This window comes from Mustela lutreola, chromosome 10, assembly GCF_030435805.1.
Source record: "Mustela lutreola isolate mMusLut2 chromosome 10, mMusLut2.pri, whole genome shotgun sequence".
Classification (NCBI taxonomy): Eukaryota; Metazoa; Chordata; class Mammalia; order Carnivora; family Mustelidae; genus Mustela; species Mustela lutreola.
This window is the reverse complement of record NC_081299.1, coordinates 108,431,178-108,453,558: the sequence shown is the minus strand read 5'-3', so window position 1 is coordinate 108,453,558 and position 22,381 is coordinate 108,431,178. Positions and strand designations below refer to the sequence as shown.

The window sequence follows — 22,381 nt, the reverse complement described above, 5'->3', positions numbered from 1 at the left end:
GGAAAGGAGACACAACAAAGCTGAGGCTGGAGATGGTGTTCCTTCATCGCCACCCTCTGGCTCTTGGCCCACTGCCAGGCAAGCCTTTGGGGGAAAACCAGTCTCAGCAACTGCACACCCCTCAAGAACAGGCAGGGACCACCCTCCGGGGGCACAGGTAAGAAAAAAGTGAAGGTGGGATGAGATCCGGGAGGAAGGCCAGTAGGCTGTAGGGCAGGGAAAGGGGTCCCTCCTCCAGGTCACTCGGACAGGCCTTCAGGTGACTCAATTTCAGTGCTGAAGAGTTCCTTGTAGAGTGGAGGAAAAGCAGCTTGGACCACAATGGGGTGGAGGTGCTGGAAGGTCTGCAGCTTTTCCACGTGCTGGCTACACAGGCTCCGAAGTTTCCCCTTGGGTGGCAGCTGGAGATGGGTTAACAGGGGAGGAGGGTCAATACTCTGACCTTCTCCCCAGAGCAAAGATGTTCTCTCCTCCCTGGGCTAGGGCAGCCTGCCTTGCTTTCCCCCTCTGCACTTGGCACTGGAAGAGGGACTTGGTAAGAGTTCATCACAGGGGGGTTATGTTCAGGAAACCGGAGGCAAGCAAGGGCTGCTGCGGGACAGGTGCGTGTTTTCTGAGTGAACCGCCCCCATTACATTCCTGCTATTCCTGAAATGAACCCTGGTGAGTACTCTAATTCGCACTATCTGCTCTTAGAAGAGTGATGCCCTGCAGCTCTGTTGTAGTCCATCACATGCCCCTGGGACCTTACTTGTTGCTGGTCTCCTCACCTGGAATACCTTTCTGATTCTTCTTTGCTTGGCTAAACTTCCTCACTTTCAAGTGTCCCCTCCTCTGGGAATATTTCCCTAACCTGGATGAGGTGCCTTTCCTTTGGGCTTCCCTCTGTGTAGTAGCACTTAAACCCATTTTAGGAAAACGGTCTAATTTGTTTGCCTTCCCACCCTAGCTAGGTTTAATTTCCTTAGGTAGGGTCTCTCCTTGTCTCCCTCTCTCCGTCTCCCTCTCTGTATCCTCTGTTCCTGTCATAATGCTTGGCACATGACAAATGCTCACTACCTCTCTGAATTATAAATGGTTTCCAAGCAGGTACCCAACACCACCAGTACCAGTACTCAGCCAGAGGGGAACAAAAGAGGCCCAGAGACCCATGAGGAGACACAGGCAGGGAGACCTCACTGGAGAAAGGCTGAAAAAACCATTCAACCTCTGCAGCTTCCGCTCACCAGCTGCTGCCTCTTCCCCCCACTTAGTTTCCTAGGAAAGGGGCAGTCAGAGAAGACCAGGCACATAGATCTCTTGATATCTCTTGGATTCATAGTCTTCTCATTTCTGCTGGTTTAGTCTGAGTTTGTCCAGACTGCCATAGTAGCTTCATCTGCCATCCATTCATCACTAACTGTTGAGAACCTACTCAACTAGGCACTGTGATGGGCTATGGTGATATGTCACTGGATAAAATAAAGTATAATAAAATAAAATATCTAGCTTTATTAAATGCGTATTCTAATGAAGGATCCAGAAAACAAATATATAATAAGTTTGAGAATTTCTTTAAAAACAGTTCTGCCGGGTGAGGGGTGGAGGGCTTTTTGCCTCAGGCGGTCAGGGAAAACCTCTCCAGAATGAAGAGATGGAGCCATTTGGAAGACTGGGGAAGAACTTTCCGGGCAGCGGGAACAGCAGATACAAAAGCCCTGAGATGCACGTGTGTGTGATGTGCTGAAGGAATGGCAAGGAAGCCAGAGCTGCTGAACAGGTGACTGAGGGGTCGGTGGGAGGAGAGGAGGTGAGAAAAGAAGTCGGGGTCATATCATGCATGAGGCCAGTGAGCCGTGACAGACTCTCGGATTGCCTCTCAGCAGGATGGGTGGCTACAGCAGGACTGAAACCTGTGCTAAATGGCCCTCCTGCAGGATGGCCTAGCGAGGCCTGGGGGGCCTAACGGGCCACAAGAGAACACTTGGGGGTTAGGTGTGATGGTGGAGGGTTTGTATTCTGAAGGTGAAGCCAACCAGATCTGCTTTCCAGCTGTGCTCCCAGGCTCTAGTCTCTCCTTCCAATCCGGCCGACCGGACTTTTTACTAGCTAGGGTGGGAAGGCAAACAAATTAGACCGTTTTCCTAAAATGGGTTTAAGTGCTACTACACAGAGGGAAGCCCAAAGGAAAGGCACCTCATCCAGGTTAGGGAAATATTCCCAGAGGAGGGGACACTTGAAAGTGAGGAAGTTTAGCCAAGCAAAGAAGAATCAGAAAGGTATTCCAGGTGAGGAGACCAGAAGTTCTTTCGGACTTACAATGTTGTGTAAGTCATCTCTATCCTCAGCACCTAGCACTCATTGTGCCTGGCACATAGCAAGGGCCCATTGCTTGAACGATTACATAAATTGTTCCTCTACGCGGGTTCCAAATTAAATTGCCTAAAGAATAGCTCTGATGATATCAGAGCTCTCCAGATATCGGAGCTCTCCATTGCCTGGAAATAAAGCCTTCATTCTTTAATATGGCACTGGAAGTCCTCTCTGATTTGCTACCTGACCCAATTTCAAGACTGTCTTCTGTTACTTCCCTGCCCTCATCAATGCCAGCTCTCAATCTTACATGTTAGAATGTACCACAGCTATTCCCCATATATGTGCTATTTTGCCTCCTTATTTTTGCCAATGGTTCCCACAGCCTGGAATGCTTGCCCCACCCCCATGAATGTCTGTTGCCAACCTTAAATGCCACCTTCCTAGGAAGCGTTTATGACCCACTCCTTTTACCCCGAATTATTTTTAATTCCTGTTTTATGCTGTAATAACATTCCCCCACTATCTCTTATCGAAGTAACCTATGAGTGGTACGGGGATATGGTAGCCGAGCACTGGGATTAAATCTTACATTTATTACTTACCAATCGTGCAAACTTGGACTAGTTGCTTAAGTCTCTTCATCACTAAAAGGAGGTTTTAATACCTGTACTGTTGACTAAGCTGCCCTGAGGATGACTGCACGTCTGGGACAGCAGCATCTTGTTAATTGCATTACTATTGTATCACATACCGTAGGCTACTCTGGTATACGAGCCTCTTTGTACCAGACCAGAAACGCTCGGTGAGGGCAAGGACGGCCTCTTGGGATCTTTCCATTCCACAGTGCCTTACACAAACAGGTGCTGGGTGAGTGTGGGCTATATTAAGCCAAATTATTTCCTGGCAGTCCCTCCCGATTCCAGGTTCTCTTAACCTTCTGTCTCTATGCACATGGAAGCGACATCTCATCCCCTTGGTTCCCGAGCTGCTGCAAGCTCTCTTAACACAACATGGCACTCAAGGGCTTCCTACCCCCAACCTTGGAGCCTGGCCCTTGCCAGTCCTGGGGGCCCTGCTCCTGCACTGGACCTGACCTCCTCCACCTCAGGGACTGCTCTTACCTTAGCCAGAATGCCTTGGCGGTGAGTCTTGTAGAGATGGTGATGAAAAGCCAGCTCCAGGTTGTGCTGTAGCTGTTCTACTTTCCTTTTCTCTTGCAGCCCTGGCCGGTCTGAAGGAGGGCATGGGACCATAGTGAGAACAAGAAAGAACACGGACGTTAACGGCCCCCAGAAGGGTGTATCAGTTTGGACATCTGTGCTGGATAGTGGCCTTCTCAGCTGAATGTGTACGCACGTGCATGTGCATCCTGGTTTGGTCATGAGAAGCTCTGGAGCCTGGGGCTTGGCTAGCTGTCTACAAGGAAAGCTGGGGAGAGATGAAATGGATAAGGACATCCAGTCTCCTGGGGAGCCTGGGTGGCTCAGTCAGTTAAGCATCTGCCTTCGGCTCAAGTCATAATCCAAGGTCCTGGGACCAGGCCACGCATCTGTCTCCCTGCTCAGTGGGGAGCCTGGTTTTCTCTCTCCCTCTGCCTCTCCCCCTGCTCCTTCTCTCTCTCTTGTCTTCTCTCTCTCAAATAAAATCCTTAAAAAAAGTAAAGACATTGAATCTCCTGACTCCCAGCAGCCTTCTCCCTGGTACCCTGATATTTCACATAGCCCATTCAATGCTCGGATTCCACTATGGGGGGAAAAATGAGAGGGGGCCCTGTCTGAGTGGCCCTGCTGAAGCCTCCTAGGCCAGCACTAGGGCCTCTGTAGCCATCTGGGGCTAATTTCAACAGACAAACCACCTTTTGCCCTGGCTCCATAAAACGGCCAGAAGTCATCTTTTAAGTCTTTATCTCTAGTTCGAAGGATGTGTCTAGGTCTCTACCCATTGGCAGAGTCAGACAACAGATAATTTTGATGGGCAAACTCAGGTTAGTAGCTCGACCCACTTGTCTTGAGTTCTCCAAATTCTTAGCCTTCCCCGGCTCAGCCCAGCCTGCTCTGTTCCGGGGGGTGGGCCCCCGAGTCCTGCCATGACAGCGCACGGTCCTCAACCCAGCTTACACAGAGCAGTGATCCCCACGCACATGGCAATCACCTGCGGGAGGCTATAAAAAATCCTGGTGCTCTGGCTATTCCCCAGATCAATGACCTCAGAGTCTCTGGGAGTGGAGCCCAGGGAAGAATCACTTTTTTAAAAATCTCCAGGTCATTCCAGTGTATGGCCTCACTGAACTGAGTGACATGAGAGCTCAGGAGCAGAGGAAACTCTCCCTGGGAAGCGGCGCCCTTCCTCTCTTCCTCACGGCTCCCCGGCTCCCCACTTCTCCAAGCCCACCTTGGAGGGTGTTTCCCTCCCTGAGGCGCCTCTGAAATCTGCTCTCTGCTCTTTAAAGCCATTTCCCAGATTTAACCGCATTTGAAGGTCCAGGCCCTTCAGCATCTGTCTCACTCCAGCCACCTGCATGTCCCTCAGGCAAGCCCAGCGACACTCACTGGCATTGATGAGCACTAGCGCTGTGTAGAGAGCGATCTCGTCCTCAGAAAAGCGCAAGGAGCTCAGGGAGCGGGAGAAGTCGAAGATGGAGCTGATGAGCTCACTGCAGCCTGAGAGAGGGAAAAACGAAAGGATAAGCAAGGTAGATGAGGCCATTGCGCCCGAGGACACCCGCCCTCTTGGTGTTGGGAGCAGGGGGAGTGATTTGCCCTGAAAAGAGGGAGCCTGGGTCTTGAAGCTTTAGATGGACTTGCCATCCAATTCTGGTCTCTCTCATTTCCCCCTGCCCCTCACCCAAGGCTCGGAACAGCTCCATGCCACCGTATTTGCCTTCGAAAAAGACCGTGTGGTTGTCAGCGTTGTAGGCCCGGCACATCCTGACCAGCACCACTTCCATTGCTCCTGGAGAGGCGGGGGACAGGCGAGCAGGAGTCAGGTGGAGCCAGGGAGCTGGCTAGGTGCCCTTCCAGTGTCCTGCTTTCCCTAAGCCACCTCCCTCTGCTCAGCCCCACCCCACTGCATGCTCGCTCCCCCTCCCTCCAGGCCTGCCCCCAGTCTCCGGGCACCTGCTTTGAGAAGCACAATCTGGTCATTCTGGCAGAGCTCCATAAAGCCTGAGAGCCTCTTAGCGAACTCCACCACGTACTGAATGGCCTCGGTGAGGCGGTGGGCACAGCGTTCCCACATCTCCCACATGGACTGCAAGGAAGGAGGAGGGTCCCACTGTAGCCTCGTTTCTGACCCTGTCACCCTCCCACGCCCCTGGGAGCCCAGACTGATAAACTGCCGTCGTGAGGTTCAGAACTCCCACACTCTCCACTCTGGCATTTTCAGCCCATTCTCAGCACAGATGCACACTCGGGGTCAACTCCTGTCATTTGGTCCCACTCACTGAGCACCCACCAGCCACTGGCACCAAGTCAGCTGTTGTGGGGAAATGAAACAAAAATCTGAGATGCAGCTTTGCCCTCACAGGGTTTGTGTTTTGTTGAGGTGAGAAGCACATACTGACCCCTCTCCCCGTAAAGACCTGTAGAGCAGGAAAAACTGAATGCCCAATGAGTGTTTTTTAGAACAGGTGTGATAGGCAAGAGCATAAACTTTGGAGCCCAGTGGATCTCAGTGTGCCTGTGGCTCTGCTACTTTATGACCTGCGGTAAGTCTGGTGACTTTCCCAAGCTCAGTTTCCCAGTCTGTTAAATACAGAAATAAATGCCAGCCTCGTAGGTTGCTGTGGTGAGGGTGGAGGATCATTTCTGGGAAGCGTGCATTTAGCAAAGTGCCCGGCAGAGAAGGGGTGTTTAACAAATGGGAATCAGGGTTCTGTCTACTGCTATCATACAGAGGGGACGGGAAAGGAGACTGTACTGAGGGCTGTGCACACCAAGGTCTGGTTGCTGGCAGAGGTAGGATGAAGTCCAGGCAAAACATCAATAGGAGAAAAGGAAAACTTATCTATCTGCTACACATAGACGCGTAAGCACACACACACCCCAGACTTAAAAGCAGGTACATACTTGTGTCTGTCTGCTTCGCCCCAGCCCACTTGCATGTGCAGGTAGCTATTTCTTACCCTCCCCCCAGCCCCTCCCACATGGTCTCCTGGCCTCACCTTCGTCTGGTAGCCGGCCACCTCCTCCCGGGAGAAGATGTTAGGGCGCTGCCGTAGCAGGTCCTCTAGCCGCAGCTGACACGTCTCTCGGTAGGACTTACAAACGTTCTGCACCAGGTGCTCTGGGGACAGAGGAAGGCACAGGCTTCTTCTCAGCCAGCTGCGACCCTACCCATACTCTTTGGGTATGCCCTTGGCTTATCCTTGGCCTGGCCCACCCCTGTTCTACCTCCCACCCCTAGGCCCCTCAGCTCCCTGGGGCTCATGTTTGGTGTACACAGGGTGCTGACTAGAGCCCTTCTCTTGGAAGCCCCTCTCTCACCATCCCTAACCCTCTCCGCCACCCCATTGCTCACCAGTCTCTGTCAGGGAGGCATAAGGCCCCTCTGGGGCGCTGTGGAAACTGAGGCTGCAGTAGCTGTCCGGGCCCTGTCCTGGTTCCTCAAGCCCAGGATGCCCGGCATCCTCAAAACGAAGTCCACATCTGTCAGGGCTCAGCTGGCTGCCTGTGCTGTAGAAGCCCTTGCCAGTCTCAGCCTTGCCCCGCTCAGGGCTGTATTCCAGGTGGTATGAAGCCCCGTCAGGCCCGGCCTTGGCCAAGCTGCTGGGGTAGGAAGACACGGAGCCCGGGGCTCTCAGTAGGCCAGGGGGGCAGGCCGCGGCCTCAGGCAGGTCAGGTGAGGAGCCCTGGGGCAGCTGCCCATCAGGGAGCCCTATAGGGCAGGCGAGGGGGTCGGCCTCCTGACCCCCCGCTGGGGGGGTCTTGGCCACCTGTCCCCGCTGCTGCTGTTGCTGCCGCTGAAGTTGTTTCTGCACCTCGGCGTGCAGGCTGTCCCTCTGCTTCTTGGACATGCGGCCGAACTTGACAGCTGAAAGAGGTCGGGGATCAGGAGTTTTCAAGGCAGGAGCTCAGGGTACAGGACAGCATCGACAGGCATTTTGATCATTACAGAATTCACTTGCTGTTCCCTGAATAGCTGGCTCCAAGCAGAGCTTCTCCAGTGTGGCCTAAGAACCTCCCCTGGGGACCCCCACTTTTGCTTGAGAGCCCTTCCACCTCTTGCAGGTGTTTGCCGCGGGCTATGTCCAGCCCAGTCTCCCAAGCAAACTCTCCCAGCTGGAAACCAGCTTCTGCTGGTAGCAGAATTCAAGCAGCAAGTCTGGACTGAGGAGTCTGACCTCCTGATGTCGGGGCTGGGGGTGGTCGAGTTGGGTGTCTCGAGCTGTATTGGGGTCACCTCGCCTGTCTAGGAGGGTCGGAGGAAGAGGAGAGCTGAGAACACAGGTCTCCCTGTGGTCAGGCCTGCAGGCTCCCTGGTGACCTAGATACTCACCACAGCCCAACCCAGGCTCCGCGGCTTGTTTCTGAACATCCTCTTCTGCTCTCTCTTTCCTGCCTTTTCGCTACCCCCCACACCCCTCCCAGGTGTGGGGGCACAGCCCCTCGCCCCGCCTGCCCCTTTGCACCCCTGCGTGTTTCCTTTCACTTTGTTATTTTGGGCGCTGAAAAGTGCTGACAGCCTCTTTCTGGCTCCTCCTCACCTCATGCCTCCCCCAACCCCACCCTGGGCTCCCTCTGTGGTGGTGATGGGGGGCTGCACTGAGGTGGTGGGCAAGGGCTGAGGAGAAAGGCCTCAGGAACTGCAGCCCTTACCCTCATGCCTTCCAGGTGGTTCTCAGGCTGACTCTGGCTCCAGTCTTTAGCCACTGTCCCGTGTCCTAGCAAGGGGATGGGGGTCTGGGGGGATGGTGCTAGCTCCGGAGTCATGGGGCAGGAGGGAGTGTGGAAGCTGGATGGTAACTGGGCCACAGGCAAAGGAAGTAAGGAGAATCCATCCCAGAAAGAAGGAAATGAGGAGCCTGGGGCATTGGGGGAAGGAGGGCTGTTCTAGCAGAGCCTACAGTTGGGGACCACGAAGAACTTTGCTGAGGTGTACCCCCCAATGCGTGGCCAGCCCATGCCCCATGGATGGAAGGATGTTTCTAAGGGCGACCTCTGCCTAGCACAGCAGGCCTGCCTGCCTCTTTGGAGACTCCAGGGAAACCCCAGGGGGCTGCCTGCTTGGCCTCACCATCTCGGGACATGCCCAGTGCCAGGCATTTCTGCAAGCGACAGTGCTGGCATCGGTTTCGGCTGGTGCGGTCGATGGGGCAGTTCTGCTGGCGGGTGCAGGAGTAGACCACATGGCACTGCTGGCTCCGGCGGAAGAAACCCTGGGGAAGGCAGGCAGAGACCTCAGTTGCCCATCTCGGCCAACCCCAGCTCTGTCCCCAGGGCTTCCAGCCCAGGTTCTGACCCCAGCATTCCCAGACCCCATGACCGGTCCATTTTCTCTCCTCCCTTTCTTAGCAGAATTAACGACTTGCCACACAGTCATGTCCCCAGATTACGGAGAGGCCCTCCCGAGTCAGGCACTGCTTCAGCAGCCCCCCAGCTGCCTCAGGAGACCGACCCAGTGTCAGAACAAATGCCACAGAAAGAGAACAAAGCCCACATCACCCCTTCTGTCCACCTTGGAAGAGAAACTGCGCGCGAGTGTGCCTGCTTGTGCATGCTCACCTTGCACCCCTCACAGGTGATAACCCCATAGTGGATCCCAGATGACTTGTCCCCACAGATTTTGCAAGGAATGACTTCAATTTGTGCTGAAAGAGAGAAGGAACAGTAGGTCAGCCCAGGGACCTGATCCGCCTCCTAGCCTGCGCCTCTGGGCTGTAGATACAGGTACACGGTGCTTCCCCACCCTGCTCCGGCTTGCTCTACCCCGTCTTGCAAAATGGAAGAAGGGCAGTGCCAGTGCTGCCCTGCAAAGGGTCTGGGGAGGCCGTTTTCAGTTTCACGGGGCAACCAGGAGCTGTCTTAGCTCCATGGGGGCAGAAAATGCAGCTGCAGAGAGGACACCTGCTCCACCCTTGAAGTTGAAAAGCTCCAGTTGCCACCCTCCCTCCTGAGGACCTAGGAGTTCTTGCTGATTAACAACACCTGCTTCCCGCCCAGGGGCCTTCCTCTAGGCCACCCTCCCCCACCAGACTTTGCTCCCATGGGCATAGGGTGAGACGTGGGGGTGGGGGGAGGAGATGTGGTACGTTAAGGCAGGAGGCCCCAGGGGACCAAATAGAGATGCTGGCCATGCTCTGGCTGTGCTCTGCTGGCAGTGAAGGCTCAGGGATGGGCTGGGCAGTGACCAGGGGCCAAGAGGACACTGAGTAGGACCCAGAGAGAGTAAGGAGGAGTGAGATGGAGCCCAGGAGAGGGCTCAACAAGCCAGGTCTGTCAGATACTGAAGATCCGGTCAAGAATCAAACAGGACGCTGAGGCCCCAGGCCCTGGAGCAGAGAGTGGGCAGCTCTGCGTGTGTGCGCCCATGAGAGTGCCTGTGTTTATGGGCCCAATCACATGTGTGCCAGTCATGAATGTTAACTCTGGCTGGGACTAGAGACCATCTCATGCAACCTTTGTCCTTTCCTTTCCTTTCCAGGTGGACAGATAGACCAGACAGGGTAAGGTGGTTGGCCTGGAGTTCATGCAGCTAGTTTCCTCCAGAGCTGGGTCTACACTCTATCTCCCCTGCTTTCCATTAAGTTGTTCCTTATACCTGGCTTTGGGGTCCATATGCCATCGGGCATGTATGAGGGTATGTGCACACATAAAAGGTACGTTTGTTTGTTAGCTAGCAGGCACAGTTGTCTGTTGGTGTGTTAGTGTTTGTTCATTGGCCAGTAGGGCCCCTGGCTGCCCACTGAGCCCATCATGGCCTTTCAGGGCTCCAGATTCTTCTCCTCTACTTTGCCCTATCCCTTTCAATGCCCAAAGCTCTCTACTGAGAGAGAGGACCAGCAGTTGGGCTTCTCCCAGCTTATCTTTGAAGGGGAGCTGGGATTTCCACTATGTCAGGGGTTTTTATCCATCCCAAGGGGACAAGGGTCTCTTCTCTGCCGTGGGTGCCTTGCTGCCTCCCCTTTGAGCAGGCCAGAAAAGTGATCTAAGCCCCCAGCCCCAGGTCATCTCTGACTGGTCCCCAATTGTGTTCCACTGTAAGGGTCAGTGAAGGCAACAGGTTGCCTATAGGGCAAGCCTCTGTTCCGTTGAGCTTACCTCCGGCCCAGGCCTGGACCCTGGTCCTGCAAAGGGCCTCCTGATGTGAGGTGGGGAGGGGGACGGTGGCTTGCCCACCACCCCGTGGAATTTTGTTTCCCTCATCTTGAAACCATTGTCCCCTCAAGCCAACTTGGAGCTGAGTCAGAGTAAGCAGCTGCCTTCTCCTGGGGGACAAGGCCCATGGGTGTCTGCAATTCCCTCAAGAGAAGTCACTTCTTTCCCCCATCTCAGCCCCCACTTGCCTGCCCAAAATCCACATAGGAGGGTGTGATCATCATGGACAGATGGCAAGAGAGCCTTTCAGATTCTTCCCAGTAAATTAAGAGCAGATTGGAATGCATGGAAGGGAAGAGAGAACAAGAGGGGACCGGTAGCTGGAAAGGGGGCAGAAAATGTGGAGGCACCTGCATGTCAAGCACTTAGATTCTCTAGGCCTAGGTTCCCTTGTCAGTGAAATCAGGATTAAAAAAGAACATTGTTTGTCTGTGGGATGATTGTAGGTAGGTCAGTAGGTGTGATGACATTACCTGCGGAAAGCACTGTGTTTAAGAGGCAAATTCTATATATGCTGTTACTACGGAGCACGGCTGAGGGTGAAGAAATGCAATGGGCACCTGAGGCCCAGCAGAAGCCTTGTGCCCCATAGAATCTGTGCTTGCCTTGACACCTTCCCCTCCAGCAGCATGGGTCTCTCTCTCTCTGGCCCTCAGCTCAGAGAGGGGAGAAACCAACGTGGGTCACCCAAAAAAGCAAGCAGAGGGGAGATTAGGCCAAGCCACAGTGGGAACTCGGACTCCAGCCCAGCAGGCAACCACAGGCCTCCTGGCCTCTTCCCTTCTCCCGGAGCCACATCCGTGTGCGTGTGTGCGCCAACCACACAGGTGACCCAGACCCATCTCTCTCTGCCCCACACCTGACCCACAGCTGATCCCAGCTCCCGGAACCTCACAACGCTGTGAACCGGACCTTGCTCTTCTCATGGGATGGTGTAGCCAGCCACCAGAGGTATACCCCTTCACAGATACCTATGCCTGGGGGGATGCTGGAGTTTGGACTCCAGCTACCAGGCCAGCCAATCTTCAGGGTTCCCCAACCCCAGGCCCCCAAGACAGAGGTACACAGTGAGGTAGGAACATGGAGTCAGAGTTTCTGGGCTAGAGGGGTCCAGACCCTGTAGCCTCTGAGCTAGAAAGACCAAGAGGCTTGGGACTGGCAGGCAACAGAGATTTAGACCTTGAGATGGAGTAACAGGGGCAGCGACACAGAAAAACCCCCAGTGTGGTCCCAGTCCCAGTGCCGTGAGCCTGGCCCTGTGTGTACCATCAGGCCCTCTGCTCCCACTGCTCCCTCCTTCCCCTGCCACCTGTACCCCGTTTAATGCCATCTGCCCGAAACCTCAAAGAGAAAGTACTGGTGCGCATGAGTGTGACTTGTGGAGGTGGGGAGGGGAGAGAACGGGAAGGGCTGGCAGAGGTGGCAGTGGGGTGAGCAGGAGCTGAAAAACACCTCGGATCCCTCACCTTCACAGCCTACCCCTGAGCCCCTGCCTGAAGCAGCAGGTGATGGGAACCCAGGTTGGGGAGGGGGAGCTGAGTAATCACAGGATTACTCAAACTGTTGTGCTGGAGCCTGGCCTGCCAGGAACTTACCATCTAAGGGCCTGCGGGTGCCAGGAACTCGAACCAAGCAAAGGTCAGGGCTGTCTAGGCCAACCCCTGTGGCCCCCGCTGCTTCGGGAAGATCTTTGTATCTCATTGTTGCTCTCTCCTGGGGGGCCCAGCAAAGGAAACTCTCACACTCCCAGGAGACAGAAGTGCCTCCTTGCTCAGGAAGGCTCCCGAGATCATCTAGGGACTTTGTGATTCTAGCCCTTTGCGTTTCACACAAGATCACCAAGGGATCTTGTGAACGTGTTGTGAGCAGGTCCCTTCTCAGGTGTGGGGGCCCAGATTGTGCATTTGGACAGGCTCTGGTTGGTGCTCACTCTGGCTGGTCATCAGCCTATGCTTTTGAGTAGCAAGAATCTGGGCCCTCTTGAGGCTTTTTGGGTCAGGCGGCTCCTCCTGGGGGGTGAGGGTAGGGTTGGTCATCTCCTCCCCCAGTTCATTCTTGTGTCTTCTCTTCAACCTGGGAGACCTCTAAAGCTTCAATTCTGATAGGGTGCTGGGGAGAGAAAAGGAATCTCTTCTGGATTGCTTCAGAGACTGAAGTATTCCCAAGGAGCTTGCTATGCACATCTCCTCTGTGGGGAAATCCGGTAGCAACAAAGTGGTCTGTCTGCTCCTCCCTCCAACCCCTCTAATCTCGCCCTTCCCACAGCTGTGAGATTCACTGATAGCGCTCTCTGAATGCTTCCAGAGCCTGGCCCTGGGCCACCTTAGGAAGCCAGCTGTGAGCCTTGTCCAGGTGCCCTATGCCACAGAGAGGAAGTGGTAGGAGCAAAGGAGGGGCTCTAACCCAGGGGGATCTCTCCCCTCAAACCCCAGAGCCTCCTCTAGCCCTGATGGTGAGTGGGTGCAGTCAGAGGAGCCGTGGGGTCCTTAGCTTCTCCTGGTGCTTTGTCAGTCTCCCGCTGGGCCTTCCTTCTCTTCTCTTTCTCTCTCCTTTTCTCCACTGGACAGTGATTAAGGTCGGATGGTAGTGATAGATGTCAGCCTTGGCTGAATTCTTACTCTGTGCCAGGCTTTCCATATGTGTTTCCTTAATGATTATGCCAACCCTGGGAGCTAGGCATTACTTGCCTTGTCCCCGTTTCACAGATGAGAAAGCAATCTGGGAGGGCATAAGTGGCTTGACTACGGTTACACAGTCTGAAGTGGAGTATCTGGCATTTGAACCCAGGTCTTTGTACCTCGAGAGCCCATGTCTCCAGCCGTTAAGCTACACCCCCTCCAAGGATGAGATACCCAACTACATCAAGGAGATGGGATAGGGGTCCAGATTATTGGCCGCAGAGGAAAAGTGTGAAGTGTGGAGGTGGGCTGGGAACAGAATTCAGAGAGGACCCCCTGTGGAACTAAAGCTGACACTCGCGTCTAGTGTAAAGACCCATGGAGACATGGCTCCCTCTGTCCCAGCTCTTCCTCTCTGGAGCCCACCTCCTCCTGCCTTTACTCATGTCTTGGGGCAGGCTTCCAAGGTGGAACAGCTTGCCTGACCCAGCAGAGCTCCTTCAGAGGTGTGGACTGGCTTTCATACATCTTAGTAGGCCTCTGCAGAGATGAATGAGTGAATGGGAAAGAGGAATTCTTAGTTTAGCTCCTCCCAACCCCCCACCAGCACAGAGACCACAGCTCTGGCCAGGGGTCCCCTGTGTACCCCAGCCTGCCACCAGCCTCCCTCCTTTCTCAGCCCTCCTTCCCACAGCTTCTGCAAAGCTGGAAACCACGGTGGTGGGTGCCACCACAGGGGAGCAGGAGGGGGAGGGTCGGTGGGGGGCCAGGAGAGAGCTGCTCTCTACCTGCTGAACACTACTCCCAAGCCAGGGTGAGGATTTTCTGCTGATACACCCAGATCCCGGGGCTGAGAAAGTCGTGAAGCTAAAACTCAGGTGGGCGAGGGAGAGTCTGGGGTTCTGAAAAGCCACGAAAGCCAGCCAACCACCTGAAACCCCTCCTGGTACCCCTGCCACCCCCGCAGTCTGGGACAGGAGAAAGGAGGGGAAACAGAAGAATTGAGTGAAAACAACCAGTGCATGGGGGGGGGGGGGGATGAATCACCAGGAGGAAGCTCTGAGGAGTGGGAGCCCCAAGTCCCAGGCAAGGGCTTCCCAGCCGCCAGGGTCGGAGCTCCCTTCCACAGGGCTCTGCCGTTCCAGGACACATGGAACCCAGTGACACTCCGGCTCTGGTGCTGAGTCCCGCCCTGTTAGTGTCCCTTTCCGAGAGAGACACCTCTGTCTGTTCTGAGGCCAGAGTCCCAGGACAGCATTGCAGTGGCAGGAGGAGTAGAGGTTAGATCTCAAAAAGGACTGGCCATGGAGGACTAGAGGAGACCCCAGGGCTGCCTTCCGTGGAGGGCTCTTAGCATGGGAAAGTCCCTGTTCCCTGTTTGAGTCAGGGACACAGAGGCAGGGGAGGGGAGGGGTGCCTCTGGGACGGGTGGGGACACCAACACCCATGCTTCGCTGTACGGGACAGGCTGGGATACTCCAGCTGCTAGTATCTTGGACTGGGGGTGTTTGGGATTCCTGTTAGGAATGGAAGAGAGGAAAAGGCAAAGGTGCAGGGGTGATACAAGGAAGGAGGAGGCCCTTTGTAAAGTCTTCAGGTGGCCCTGGGCTCTCAGGATAAGAGCTGTGACCCCCTGGGGACCTGGACTTCTTTCTGACCCACTGCTCATCATGATCATGACCAAAATTGGGAAGATCAGGGCATAGCAAAGACAGGCATGAGACCTCCCATCTGCCCCCCACCCCCACCACCTCGCCATCCATAGCCAGTGCTGGGGCCTCATGCCTCTTGGCTTCACACTAGCATGTCCTCAGAGAGAGAGAGATGACTAGGGCCACCATGCCTCTGGTTGGCTGGGGAGTCTGTTTGGCCAATGCACTTTTCCTCTTTACTTAGCAGCAGGTAGCCATGGCGAGGAGCTGTGCCATCCTTTCAGAACCTCCATGTACTCCATGCCTCTCTCTCTCTGCCTTCCTGGACGCTGTCATTATTTCACGTCTCCCCTTGGCCACCCATCCTCCCCCCTCTGCATCTCTCTCTCTGTGTCAGTGTGCCTTACTGTCTTCTGTGCCCCAGCTCTGTCTTGGGTTTCATACCTCGATGTTCTGGTGGTATTTCCTGGTACTTCTCCATTTATAGCTCCATCAGGACATTACTGGCCTCTGCTCCTCTCTTTATTTCCTGGTCTGTGTCTGTCCCCTTGGTCTCTGGGTGTGTCATAGTCCCCAGCCCCCAATGTGCTGCCTCTCTCTGACTATGGTCAGAGGGCTTGGGGGTGGCTGGCATTCATTAGGAGTGTTATGGGGTGGGAGTGGGGGACAGTCAGGTAACCCAGGGCCATGAGATACCCAGAGATGTCCAAGTGAGAAGCATTGGTGGCATCCAGTCCCAGATCGAAGGGGACCCCTCTCTCCTATCAACCAGCCTGGATGGAGCTGTTGGGGGATATCATGTGGAGCTGCCTAGAAGCTCCCTCATTCAGTCCTGGGGACTCCTGCTCTCCTGCCGAGCTCTGAAGCATATCTGATCCTTGCTTGCTAGGGTGGATTTGCTGACTGGAGGTCATTTCGGGGAAGATTGGTTTGCTAACCTTTGCTGCTAATCCGAAGAAGCTAGAAGGAAACGAAAGCTCCAAAGGGCCCCTCTTCCTGTGGAAGGTTTGGCTTTTTTCCTCGCCTCACTGACCTACCCAGCTCATACACCTGCACTGGGATCTCTGTCCCAAGCTCTTCCTTTCCTATGGCCTCCTTTTCGTCTGTGTCCTGGGAGCGTTGAGACGCCTTCACCAGCCTTGGGGATGCTCACCTTGGGGACCAGGGCTCTCTTCTTGGTCATAGGTCCTTAGAACTGGGAGCCTCTCCCAAGCTGGTTTTGTTTTTAGGTTCAGCTCTCTTGTTTTGTTGATGAGGAGACCAGGGCCTAGTGACTTGCCTAAGGTTACATGGCAAGTTAGTGACAGAACTGGCACCAGAACCTGGTTTTTAGACTCTCGACCCATGGGTCTTTCCAGGACCCAATATGGCTTCTCTTCTGTGGTTTGTGGGAAGACCCCAGGTTGAGGCTGGGGCTGCCTCAGGCCTCAGGCCACAGGGACATGGGGCTTCCCTTTTGTGCATTTGCCCGCTGCTCTGAGAGGTGTTCTAGCTTTCCTTACATGAACACAGGAATTGTCTGATTCACCCATCCTTGCTCTGCTAGAAGGCACAAGGACCCCAGACATCTGTCTACTAGCTGTTGGCCCTTGGCTCCACACCAGGAAGAGGGTGAAGCTGAAGGCTTTCTGCTCCCATCTCCCTTCCCCTATCCCCCTCATCAAATGGATGACTGAAACTGGGGACACACACACACACACATGCATGTTGAGACCTGGATGCGGGGTTCGGACCCCTTCTACCTGCTGATCTGGCTTTCCTTTCCCTGTCCTGCTGCTTTGGGGCACAGTAACCCCTCTGGCCCTCTGGCTCCTCTTTCACCAACTCAGAGGCAGGTTGGAGGAATGGAGGGAAATTCTGCAGTGAGAATCCGGGTCTGTGCCTGTCAGTTAGCAGCCGCCCTCTGCTACAGCAGTGGGATCTGGGGCGAAGCTCTCCCCTTCCTGGGGCTCAGTCCTTTCTTGTTAAACGAGGAGCAAAACACCTCAGATAATCCTGCAGATCGTTTCCAGGGCTCACGACAGTGGCGTTCCTCTACAACGCCATGTATTACCCAACCCGCAAAATTGCCTGGGGAGCAGGACTTGTCAGTTACTCCACCCATCTCCCAACAGACCTTGGCCTTGACTGGGACACACACTGCCAGCAAGAAAGAGCACTCAGCTTTGCTTACACTGTTCCCAAGACACCCCTCTGTTCTAGAGGCCCAGGGATGACGATGGCATCCACGCTTCCCCACTCCCACGTGGCCCCCTTCACTTACTTCTCATGACTGAGCCTTGGGCTTTGCTGCTGCCTCAGCTCTCTGTCCTCAGCAGGGGGTGGTCCAGGGATGGGGCACAGCTGGCAGCTGGGTTGGGGGTGAGGCCCTTTCTGCAGAGCCTCAGCTCGTAGCTCTGCACCTAGCTCTCTCCCAATTCTTCTGGGGCAGGGGGGTTTAAGCCACCACCACACAGGTGGCCGAGTGACAAACCCCCCTCACCGCATCCCCACCCCCTCTGGGGTGCAGCAAGTAGGATGACAGGCGCCCCACGTGGCCAATCTGGGCCCAGGGCAGGGTGTGAGGGGCGGGGCAGCCAATTGCAGGGGGCGTTGGAAAATTCCAAAACCACATGCGACAGCCACACGCGGCAAAAGCTGTTTCCACCCGCTGGGGTAGTTCTGGCTGGGGAACCAGAGTGGAGCTCACAGGAGCCCGGCCAGGTTCCTACTCCCCCCTCCCACTGAGGACCCAAGCCTGACCCTCTTTGCCAGGTGACTCCAGGGACAGGGATGTTTCTAGAGGTAAGTCACAGGATGTCTGCCTGGAGGGGGCAGTGGCTTGTGCCACCTGAGACCCTGTGGACTGCCAACAGCCACCCAATTGGGTGCGATCTGGGAGGCTGCCCCACCGCCCACCATGCTCAAGCCCTCCATACTGATGTGGTGCATGCCCCGGGGCAAGGGAATCAATGATAAGAGCAGCGGTAATAATCATCAGACAAATACCCACTATCTGCAGGAAGTGTTAGTCTGTCAGAAATTTCCTCAAGAGCAAAACTGAAATTGGAATGCAGATAACGATGATAGCGGTGATGATGGTGAAGGTAATAATAATAATAATAATAATAATAATAATAATAATGTTTACATTGTGCCAGAAACACTTCTTAAGGTTTTATATGGATTATCTAATCCTTACAAAATGCTTTTATGAGATAAGGTACTGTTATCTCCATTTTGAAGATGAAGAAAATGAGATAACAGAGAAGTGAAGTAACTTGCCCAAGGTCACACAGCTAGTAAGTGGTGGGGTCAGGATTCAAACTCTGGCAGTTTGGCCTGAGGAATGGCAGGGTTTCTCTGGTTCAAATCTGCTCTTGAGGGTGTGTCTCAGCTTGGGAGGTCTCCTGGCATGTGAGTCTAGAGTTTTTCGGCCTGGGGGTCCTTCTGAGGGGCTCTTTCAGCCTCATATCTGCTCTGTGGGGTACCTCAGACTGGGAGTTCCCTTTTCAGGGCCCTCCAGTAGCTAGGCCCTCTTTTTGTCTGGGGGTCTCTCCTGGGTTCCTCCCTTCTTGGGTTTGTCTTGGAGCCCCTCCTTGGGGTTGTCTCAATTTGGAGCCTATTTCTCTGAGCCTCCCAGCCTGGGGGAGTCAATCTCTCCTGGGTTCTCTGCACCAAACTTCTTAAAGAGGTCTCTGATCTTGCCAGGCCTCCAGCAGCTCCTCAGCCTGGTATAGGCTTTTCCCCACTGGCCTTCCTCTGGCTCTCAGGACCTGGGCAGTGGATTGGGGTAGGGGCTGTCCCCCTGGCTTCTCAGAGGACACTCTGGTCTGGGGGTAGGGACATGGTTGCCCAGGACCTTTGGGCTGGGAAGGGGGCGTGGTTCTGGCCAAGGTTTTTGTGGTAAGAGGTTAAGGTAGGAATGGCATGTAGCCTCTTCCAGTTCCAGCTGCTCTGAAAGTCCCCCTTCTCCCTCCCCACCCACATATGGTCCCTGGCTCCCATCCCCCAGCTCACAAGCACGTCACTCCTTGACCTGCTTTCCTCCCAGGGCCCTGCTCAGCATTTCCGTGGGGCCCTGTGGCTAGGGGCAGGCGAGGCACAGATCAGGATTGTGCTGAGCAAAGCAAGCCCCCACCCAGGAGGATGTGGCATCCTGGATGCCCCCCCCCAAGCCCCTGTCTGCCCAGCTCAGGGACCAGGGGATGCTGTTGCCTCTGAGATTTCTCGATGGGGAACGGGGAGGCTCTAAGCAATCTTGGAAGCCAGAGTAGGGTCAGCGGGCTCTCCGGAGGAACTGGTTGGTGATCCAAGGGAGGGCCATGGAGAAAAGCAGGTGGTCTCTTGCCCCAGAATGGTCCTCTGTCCTCATTAATTCAGGGACTTATGCTTATGGAGGCCTTCCCCCAGAGTACCCTCGGGCTATTAAGGGCAGCGTGCCTGGCCCTGATGGGATAGAAGCTTTGTGACTAAAGTGGAGTGGGTGAATTTTCTGGGAGAGTAGTCTCTCCCACAAACTAGGGGACAAGATCTGCTGTGCTGAGAGGTCCCTAAAAGAGGGTACATACTCTCCAGTATCCTTGGGAAGTCCTTCCTGAGCTCTAGACCCCTTCCCACATGTTGTAACCTCAATCTTTCAGGGCCCAGAGTGTCCCTGGGTATTATGTTTCCTACAGAGGTGAAGGCTTTCCTGCTCTCCAGCTCTGTACAGCCTGGCTTGTTCACACCTCAGGACGTGTTAACCACCGAGAGGAGCACCAAACATGGCTCAGCTGCCATGAAGCCTGCTGGCACAGGCTCCCTGAGTTCCCGAGGCTGCCCCTGCCTCCCTCTGCTCGCTCTCTCCCTCCTTTCCCCTACTGGCTCCTGTGCCTCTGTCCAGCACCCCTCTTCTCAATCTCCCAGGGATCCCTTTAATAATCATTCTCTCCTTGTGTCTGTGGTGCCCCCTCTCTGTGGGCTTCCCCCGATCTGTCACCCTGCTTTTGAGGTTTCTTCACCCCTCCCCCTGCTGGGCTCCCCATCTCTCCTCTTTCCCTAAGTTCTGCCTCTGCTGCCTCTGCTGGGCTCCCCTGTCTCTGGGCCTGCTCCGAGCTTTGCTCTCTCGCACACAGCCCCAGAGCCCTGTTCAACTCATCTCTCCACACCCCATGCCAGGGGCTGCCCCAGCCCTCTACTCACAGGTGTGGGTCTTCTTTGCAGCCAGCAGCTCTGGAAAGAGAAGACAGAGGTTCGGGGTCAGAAGTTGAAGACCACCGTGGGCATCAGGAGACAAACCCCTCCCCATCACAGCCCCTATCCTACCCCATTCCTTCCTCCAGAACCTGGTATCTGAGCAGAAGGTAGCCCCATCCTTCACAGTACCCATCTCTCCGTTCTCTGACCCTCAGGGCCTCCGAAGTGCCAGGCTTCTCATCGCGTCTGGGAGTCCCCCAAACTATTCCTTCTCTCGAAATGTCCTTTCCTGACGCCCTGCTCAATGTTAAGCCAACTTAACATTCAAGCTTCCGATGGGAGAAGCTGCCCACGCCCCTCTCTCCTGACCTCGTGCTGACACTCAGCCCCTTGCATTTGGTTTCCCGACACTCATGGCCATGTGGTTATCTAACTGCTATCATTGTGTCATTATCCATGAAATGAGGCTCTCTTGCTACCTGGGAGGCTGTCTCAGTGACCTTGTTATTCCCAGAGCCTTCCATAGTGGCTGGCCCATTAGAAGAGCACGTAAATATTTTGGAGCTAGAGTTACAGCTCTGTGGGAGTTAAATCTCTTGGTTTCTTTCTGGTGCCTGAAAGCACCTAGGGCTTCCAGAGGTATGGAGATTGAGGGTAAGACACTGAAGATATCTGGAGGAAAAAGAGGGAGAGTCTGCCTTCCCAGACATCTGGTCTACCAGCCCGCAGAGGAGGGAGCCCCTTCCTACTGCTAGTGCAGGTAGACAGCAGGCAAGTAGAGTGCCTGGGTGGGTTGACACAGGGTGGGCAGGGACGCACATACTTCTGAGGGGTGGCTGCTAAGGGGAAAGCCTTAGCTACAGCGTCATGGCAGTGGTGGTTTTAGTGGTGGGGTGGGGAAGGTGGTTATTCATTTATAGCATTTATTGAACACCTACCAAGGGAGCCCCTGGGAAGAAGTTTCTCCTGCCAGTCCTTGGTCCCTTTCCTACCACCACACAGCAGCTTTTCATGGAGCATAAGGCCAGCCTTTTGTCCGAGAAAAGGCTGCAGCCCTCTCTTATGCCCCCTATAATCTCCCTGACCTCCGAATCTGCTCTCCTGTTACATTTTCCCTTCCGCTGCCCAATCCTGGACATCTCTCCACCATCCCCCACATACTGTCCTTCTGCACAGGAGATGCTCCCCACCGGTCAGCTTCTTCAACGGGGCAGGGTTGGGGAGTGGTGGTAGTGGTCATGAATGGACTAGAAGTGTTGGGCTCTGCTGGGGTGGGGTGGGGGAGGATTGCCCCAGGAAGGAGGTTCCATCCGGCCCCTCCCCCCTCCCCCTGATCCTGACTGGCCCCACCCAGCTTCCTCCCTGAGGTGGCACCTCTCTCTGGCCTCCAACCCTGTACCTCGGAGCAGTCCTGGGAGGGGGGTGCTCCCCTCACCAGCCAGCCAGTTGCCTGCCTGGGAAGTGGATTTCTTCCTCCACCAGGTGGCCCCAGAGCCTGCTGGCCTCACTCGCTTTGGTGCTCATTACTGATCAAGCATGTGGCAGTGGCTCCCTCTCTGAGAGGGTCTCTGAGTTAGACCACACGTGGGGCCAAGGACTGCCTGACTCTGTCTCCCACTGCCCCGGTCTGCTGCAGAAATGAAACCCCACCCTCCTGGGCCAGTGGAAAGGAAAGTGCCAGGCTAGTGGGCATGGGCAGCTGACAGGGTGTGCTTGCTTCCATCCCCGACCCTCGGTCTGTCACCGTTAAAGGTAGGACAGGTCCCTCCGTTGTTGAGTGAACAGAAGGTGGAGTGGCCAGCCTTCCAGCGATGGCTAGGTTCCGTTCCGCCAGCTGTGTCGCCACCTCCTCGCAGGGGGCGCTCGTGCTGGGGAGGGCCTGCCCACATTCTGACTCTTCCTGGCTCAGCTCCTCACCCCCCCACCCCTGCCCCACACCTGTTGCTTCCTTCTCCACAGCTCCCTTTCTTTCCTCTCCATGTGTTTCCTGCTTCTCCCCTTTTCCCTGCTCTCCTCCTCTGCTGAGTCCCCAGTCTCTCCTCCTGCTTCTCCTTCAGTTTCCATCAAGACCGGCCGGCATCCCCAGCCAGTCCATCTCTCTCCTCTTTTCTTGTCTTGTCCTCCTCCTTCTCCTCCTCTTTTCTTGACCAAACTCTTCCAATCTCTCTCTCTGCTGAACCTCCTGGCAAGTCCTTTCCACCTGCCTGCAGGGCCACGGGCCTCTTACCCTGCGAGGCTCGGTGCTGTCTCTGTGGGCCCCTGTCCATGGGGCAGCTCCCTTGGTGCCGTCCTTGCTGCCCTGGCTGCCCAGGAGGGCAGGGAGCAGGGCCCAGGAGAGGGAGGA

The 22,381-nt window shown here is 55.1% G+C and overlaps 1 protein-coding gene and 1 long non-coding RNA gene across 4 annotated transcripts in view; one reads left to right on the top strand and one right to left on the bottom strand.

The window, feature by feature from the left end:
- LOC131810421 (uncharacterized) overlaps positions 1-3,916 on the top strand; it is a 19,540-nt gene extending 15,624 nt beyond the window's left edge. For both annotated transcript variants that reach the window (XR_009345572.1, XR_009345573.1), the window contains one exon: positions 3,516-3,916. This is a non-coding gene — a long non-coding RNA (uncharacterized LOC131810421). The remainder of the gene's footprint in view (positions 1-3,515) is intronic.
- On the bottom strand, positions 22-22,381 carry RORC (RAR related orphan receptor C). Of its 2 annotated transcripts, XM_059138347.1 has the most exons (11): positions 22,265-22,381; positions 20,044-20,073; positions 9,018-9,103; positions 8,530-8,671; positions 6,814-7,326; positions 6,458-6,579; positions 5,412-5,544; positions 5,140-5,247; positions 4,845-4,955; positions 3,417-3,526; positions 22-401 (listed from the first exon to the last, which is right to left on the bottom strand). In XM_059138347.1, exons 1-11 carry the CDS (start codon positions 22,302-22,304, stop codon positions 240-242), a joined length of 1,557 nt encoding a protein of 518 aa, XP_058994330.1. In that variant the 5' UTR covers positions 22,305-22,381; the 3' UTR covers positions 22-239. The 2 variants fall into 2 exon arrangements, with proteins under 2 accessions (XP_058994330.1, XP_058994331.1); XM_059138348.1 differs by lacking the exons at positions 22-401; positions 3,417-3,526 and adding an exon at positions 3,586-3,723.

Excerpts from the sequence above, each read along its gene's own strand:
- RORC (XM_059138347.1), bottom strand. The coding sequence starts at position 22,304 with ATGGACAGGGGCCCACAGAGACAGCACCGAGCCTCGCAGG. Across the intron at positions 5,545-6,457 it reads TGGCCGGCTACCAGACGAAG|TCCATGTGGGAGATGTGGGA; the intron begins GTGAGGCCAGGA and ends CCTTCCTTGCAG. Across the intron at positions 4,956-5,139 it reads GGAGCTGTTCCGAGCCTTGG|GCTGCAGTGAGCTCATCAGC; the intron begins GTGAGGGGCAGG and ends TCCCTCTCTCAG.